Here is a 6,612-nt window from a genome sequence, read left to right as displayed (position 1 = left end):
TCTATGCTACAAGATCAGTCGATTACACAGAGTGCACGCACACTTTCTTGTGTAGACCTATAGGTTGTCTTCTTTACTGTTTAGATATTTAGATGTAAACATTTGTTTTGTGTTGGCTGTGGGTGGGCTATCCACATACAGTAGGCTATGTCTTATAACATGGGAGCCCTACAATCTAAAATATGATTTTAATCGAAAACGTGGTATAGGCCAGGGTTGCCAGGATTTCACAAGAAAACCCGCCCAATAGCTATCCAAAACTATCCCAATCGCGTTTCGAGGTTGTCCCCACGTTTACACGTTTTTTGGCGGGGTCCCCCTGCTAAAATTCGCATTCCAGGGGATAAATATCATGTTATTGGAGTCGCTTCAAACCGGCGGACATGAAAAAAACAACCCGGGCCAACAGAAGTAGCCCAATTCCTTGCCAACTTGGCAACACTGGTATAGGCTCAATCATGTTGCGTAATTAATTACCCAGAGATCCTCCTACAGATAAACCCCTCTTAAAGATACAAAGAGCTCGCGACTGCATCACACACCTTTCAAGAAACTAAAACACCTACAACACTTCATTACAGGTGAGAGTAATCCTGCGGAGAGACCTCATTCATTCATGCACTTACTAATCTACTAATTATAGGCATTTGGCTGACTAATGTTTACCCTAAGTATCCAACAGTTATAACTGGGACAGTCCTATCTATAGTCCTATGGGACAGTATTGTCTGAAATGTCTTGCTCAAAAGGGCTCAGGATTTTGAATCTGTAACTTTCATAACAGGCTTCACCACTGTTAATTGTTGTTAACTGAATATAATTGTTCTCATGTCATTATCTAGAGGCCAGCATGAAGAAGTTGCTTGTGGATGTGGACTGTGGTGTGGATGATGCTCAGGCTATCATGATGGCTTTGGCAGTGCCTGGTGTGCAGATCCTGGGCATCACCTGCGTTCAGGGCAACACTTCAGTAGAGAATGTCTGCAAGAACGTCCTGCGTGTCCTGAAAGTGTGTAAGCATCTGGAGGTGAGATGGTCCCATATGCCATATCACAATGAGATGGATATTTCTTTTGTATTGTGCAGTGATGCATTGTTCATTATACAATATTCATATTGATTTTGATATGGCAGTACTAGATGTGTAGACAATTTTCGTAAACAATTGATTGCAAGCTTTTTGATTCCAAAATCACATACTTCGGTATGATATGAATGTCTCCATACCCTTTGGTTGGAGAAGAGGTAGTATTTCCGGCAATGTTTTCATCACTTTGAAACTTGGATAAATTGGTGTATGAAATACTGGGGAACAAAAAGGAGGAAGACAGGGCTATACGGATGAGAAATTTCATGCTGCGAGTTTAAATGTGTAATTTGAACAGTAGCAATGTATTTATTTACTATTGTTGCAGTCATAAGTTTATATACACCTTGCAGAATCTGCAAAATGTTAATTTGAACAAAATAAGATCCTGGTAGAAATAGTGCAGAGTACTGTTATGTAGTGCATGACTGTCATTTCAGCATAATTATAAGACTTGCTTATCTATGAATGGGATAAACACTCAAGACTTGTGTTCATGATATAACAGAAATCAGAAACCTTACATTGTGATTTGAATTATCTGGTTTTCTGTATGTTCAGTATTACATATCCTCTTATAATTCTAATTGTTTGCAGAGATATTTTGAGCTAAATAACTCCAAGAATAACGTTACTTGCTGTAAAGTAATGCATTGTTGTCCAGTGCATGACGGCATACAGTGAATAGAAAACCTGATTGTGTCTCTGAATTGCTTTAGATTCCTGTATTCCGTGGAGCGACTAAAGCGCTCTTGGGACAGACCATCAGTGCTGGAGAATTTCATGGCAAAGATGGACTCGGGGACGCCCCGGACCCCAACGCTCCTGGTTTGGATCTGGTCCAGAAAGAGGACGCCGTGTCAGCCATGATCCGAATAGTCAATGAGAATCCTGGAGAGGTCTATATGATTATACGATATATTAGTGGAATTATCTTGCATTTCAAGTACTTTATCATGTGTTGTTCCTGTTTCTCTAAGGTGTCTTTAGTGGCCACGGCTCCGCTGACAAATGTGGCTTTGGCAGTGAAACTTGACCTCTCATTTCCCCAGAAACTCAGAGGCCTTTACATTATGGGTGGCAATACAGATTGTGAGTCACTAATACTTAAGGCTGGAATACACTACATGACTTTTAAAATCTGAACAGATTTTTAAAACACTAGGCATCATACACTTACCGACTTTGTAAACCGTGACAAAGGAAAGCTGGCCATCATACACTACATGTTTGAGGATCACACACTACCAGACCTTCAAGTCGTTCCGATCACAACAAACTGGTGTACGCCTTGTTGCTAGGAGACGCTTGACAAATGAAAACAACATATGTTTTAAAATCGTCTGAAAATACCAAACATGTTTGATCTCCTCCGACTGGATGGAATCAGAGTCTGAAGCTAAAAATTCAGAGTCTGTGACCATCATACACTATGCGATTTTCGGTGGCATCTGTCAACTCAAATCTGCAGACTGACTCTTACTTTCAGCAGCTAGCATCGATTTCTCCAGACTGTAAATCGATGGAAAATTGGGGCAAAAATCGTGTAGTGTATTGCAGGCTTTACTGTTTTATCAGAATAGGACTGGACAATATATCCAATATTAGAGCTGGTAGGTTTGATTCATTCCAGTGAATTAGTCTAAAGTGACCATTTAGATGAATGTTCAAATCTCTGAGTAAATCTTGAAGTCAGTGTTTCTTAAAAACAGACTTTTATCTGTTTGGCTGCAATGATGGCTCCTCTCAATGAAAATGAAAATGAATCTAAATGGTCACTTTAAAACTGACTCACTCAAAATAAATGTAAATTTAAGCCATACCAAAGCACAAATACAAATATAGATACGCACTATTGGTCAGACATTTAGAATATGATCCTTTTGTAGTGTATTGCAGGCTTTACTGTTTTATCAGAATAGGACTGGACAATATATCCAATATTAGAGCTGGTAGGTTTGATTCATTCCAGTGAATTAGTCTAAAGTGACCATTTAGATGAATGTTCAAATCTCTGAGTAAATCTTTAAGTCAGTGTTTCTTAAAAACAGACTTTTATCTGTTTGGCTGCAATGATGGCTCCTCTCAATGAAAATGAAAATGAATCTAAATGGTCACTTTAAAACTGATTCACTCAAAATAAATGTAAATTTAAGCCATACCAAAGCACAGATACAAATATAGATACGCACTATTGGTCAGACATTTAGAATAATTATGATCCTTTAATGTTTTAGAAAGAAGTCTCATGCTAAACAGGGCTGCATTTACTTAATCATAAACATGGTGAATCAGTAATATTGAGAAATATTATTTCAGTTTAAATTGAGTTTGTTTGCAACATATTTTAAAATGTATTTTATTCCTGCGATGACAAAACTGAATTTTCAGCATTGTTGCTCCAGTCTTCAGTGTCACATGATCCTTCAGAAATCATTCTGATATGCTGAAAAAACCTTATCTTATTATTAATCTTGAAAAAGCAACACAAGAAACTGTTGCTTAATATTTTTTGTGGAAACCCTGATAGATTTTTGTAATATTCTAAAGGTTTTTACTGCTAAGTTTGATCAATTTAATGCACCCTTGCTGAATTAAAGTATGCACTTCTATTTTTTAAATTATTCTTACCTCAAACTTTTGAATGGTTTTTAAATGGTTTATGCAAAAATATTAAACAGCACAACTATTTCAGCATTGATAATAATTACATTAATAACAAAATTACATTTAATTACAAATGACATTTACACAAAATATATTAAAATAGAAATTTTTATATTTCACAATATTAGTTTTTATTGTACTTATGAGCAAATAAATGCAGCCTTGATCAGCATGAGAGAGTTCGTTCAAAAACATTTAAAAAAAAAAAATCTGAATTATTCCAAACTTTTGACCAGAACTTTATATCTTCAGAAGGACAATTGTTTTTTTATTATTATTATTTAATGCAATGCAATGCAATATTGCCCAGCCCTAAACCAGAATCATTTGTACGCTAAGTGCAAATCAGTCTGATCTGTATTGCCTATTTATTATGTTTAATGCATTTAGACCAGGTTAGAGAATAACATCTGTTCATCTTTAGCGCGTGGGAACACCACTGTGTGTGGAGAGTACAACTTTGCAGCTGATCCTGAAGCAGCATATATTGTTCTGAATGAATTTATTTGCCCAGTTTACATTGCAACCTGGGAGTTCACGTGTCGCAGTAAAATACCCTGGGTGAGATTTGCATTTCTTAAACATTATTAGAATGTATAGAGATGATTATGTATTATGTAAATACAACTGTTGGTGGTTTATACATTCCTGAATATGCAGCCATATCGATGTTATATTATACAATATCTGCACACGTCTGTTTCAGGAGTTCTGTGATGGTTGGCTGGCTCAGGACACAGATAAAGCTCGGTTTATGAAGCAGATCTTTAAGAATAGCATGGAGTGCACCTACAGCGAGAGGATTGAGAAGGAGCTGGTGGATGGGCAGGGATTCGTCTCCTGTGATTCTTATGCCATGGCAGCAGCCATAGACGAGACATATATCATTGAAACTGAACACAAAGCCGTCACTGTAGAGCTGGCGGGGAACTGCTGCCGGGGAATGATGGTTGTAGATCACCTCGATATCCTGAAGAAGACTCACGAAGCCCACATCTTGAAGAAGGTGGACTTGGAGAGGTTTAAAGTGCTCATGATGAATGCTTTGAAATAAATGATCATTAGTATCCATGTCTGGAATTATCTTACGATATTTTTTATAAACATCTTTGTGGAAATTTTTTTTTTGCTACTGGCTACTTCATCAGATTTCACTTTTTTACAAAATCATAAAACCATTCACACAGAAATAACAGTCAGCTGTTGAATGAGATAAATTACATTTTGATTAAAAAAAAAAAACTACTAATGTTTTGAATATTGTTATCTTTTGTGGATCCAGTGATTTTATGAGTGAACATTCAGAACTGGAAATCGGTTTTATTTTATGATTTATTTTGTTGATGAGTCAACTATTTTTCACTAGACAAGTTTGCTTAAAAAGCATTATATTTACACATTTGAGAGCATGTCTTGGCATTTTGATACAAAACATGTTATTCACGTTGAAGGTGTTATTCAGTATCCCTTTCGGCCTCGGAATCGAGATCTGGTGTCCAGCTATAATAAAAGAAAAATGAAAGCGCTTTTATTATACAGTGAAGGTATTCTGACGTGTTAGCATGTGCACTTGGCTGTAGTTGGTTTAAAACAGAGCTATAAAATTTATGAAATAAAATAAGACTAAATTAGACTCAAGGCAGTAGCACACAGGTACAAATTACTGATTAAAAGTTAACTGAAAAAACATATACAAAAAAAAAAAACACTGAATCATACTTAATTTAAGATAGTTGCCAAGGCACCATTTCTAATTTTCATTTAGTTTAACTTAAAGGCAGGGTATGTGATTTTTCAAAAACACTTTTAAAAACTGATTCGGGCCGAATAGCAAAACAAACTTGTAGCCAATCAGCAATAAGGGGCGTGTCTACTCGTGATGTGGAGGAGAGAGCTTTCAGTGCATGGGACGGACATTAGCCGAGCGACAGAAAGATAGAGATGGTGGATAAAAAACAAAAGAGGAAAACATCTGCGGAACGATAAGGCAAGAAGTAGGACCCGTGTAAATATCGGATCAGCTTTCCAGCGCTGGAGAGAACACAAGGAGCGGAGGCCTGCGATCGGACACCGAGGTTGCTTTGTTTCTTCTCAATAGGCGAGTAACACCGTGTCTACAACAGCTAAAGTCTGCCTACACTGGACGCGATCAAACAACATTGTCAGCACGTCATAAATAGAACCCGGCAGCAGCTTTCTGTCGGGGATTTGTTGCGCCGAGCCGCTCACGTCCGTAGACACGGTGTAACATTGGTTTTGCTTTGTTTCACAGAACCAATCGTTGCCTGGGTTGCGTACGTATATATGTGGGGCGGAGCTATCAAAATAGGGGCAAGAACCTTTTGGGGTAGGGGCGTGTTTGTTTTGGTGATTTCAAATATAAACATTGGCTACCAGAAATCACTTACTCTGCCTTTAATGAAAATGAATGTGAACTCACACACATTACCAGCATGCAGGAAATAAAGCACACAATTTTAACTCTTGGGTGCAAAATTAGCTGGAAGGCAACCATATGTTTTCTGACACTGGTAATTAATCTGTGCATTATTATTATTATTATTTTTAAATGAAGGCATTTCTTATTTTCTTTTAGTTACATATTTCAGAAAATAGAGAGGGGGAGTATGAGGGACCATAACATAACCATATATGGCAAAAGACAAACACAGGCCAGGAATTTATGATACAGTTAAAATAAGAAAAGGAAGAGCAGAGGATTTCAAATCTTTCATATTAAAACACTGTATAACAATGTAAAAAAACTGACTTATTTTGAGATGGCATGATGTACAGTACATCATGGGAAAAAAATGGAAGCTTGACACGCAAGTTCTGGATCTTTTCCAAAACGCTTT

At 37.1% G+C, this 6,612-nt stretch overlaps 1 protein-coding gene across 2 annotated transcripts; it reads left to right on the top strand.

Annotated features, from left to right (window-relative positions):
* Positions 1 to 320: 320 nt before the first annotated feature.
* Positions 321 to 4,967, top strand: LOC107716768 (inosine-uridine preferring nucleoside hydrolase). Of its 2 annotated transcripts, XM_016523317.1 has the most exons (6): positions 321 to 581; positions 843 to 1,027; positions 1,807 to 1,986; positions 2,068 to 2,179; positions 4,179 to 4,315; positions 4,461 to 4,967. In XM_016523317.1, exons 2-6 carry the CDS (start codon positions 851 to 853, stop codon positions 4,806 to 4,808), a joined length of 954 nt encoding a protein of 317 aa, XP_016378803.1. In that variant the 5' UTR covers positions 321 to 581; positions 843 to 850; the 3' UTR covers positions 4,809 to 4,967. The 2 variants fall into 2 exon arrangements, with proteins under 2 accessions (XP_016378803.1, XP_016378804.1); XM_016523318.1 differs by lacking the exon at positions 321 to 581 and having other exon boundaries at positions 602 to 1,027.
* The last annotated feature ends 1,645 nt before the right edge of the window (positions 4,968 to 6,612 follow it).

The sequence above is a fragment of the Sinocyclocheilus rhinocerous genome, unplaced genomic scaffold, assembly GCF_001515625.1.
Source record: "Sinocyclocheilus rhinocerous isolate Xijiao unplaced genomic scaffold, SAMN03320098_v1.1 scaffold1441, whole genome shotgun sequence".
NCBI lineage: Eukaryota > Metazoa > Chordata > Actinopteri > Cypriniformes > Cyprinidae > Sinocyclocheilus > Sinocyclocheilus rhinocerous.
The sequence above is the reverse complement of the archived record's forward strand: the minus strand, read 5'-3'. Positions and strand labels throughout refer to the sequence as shown.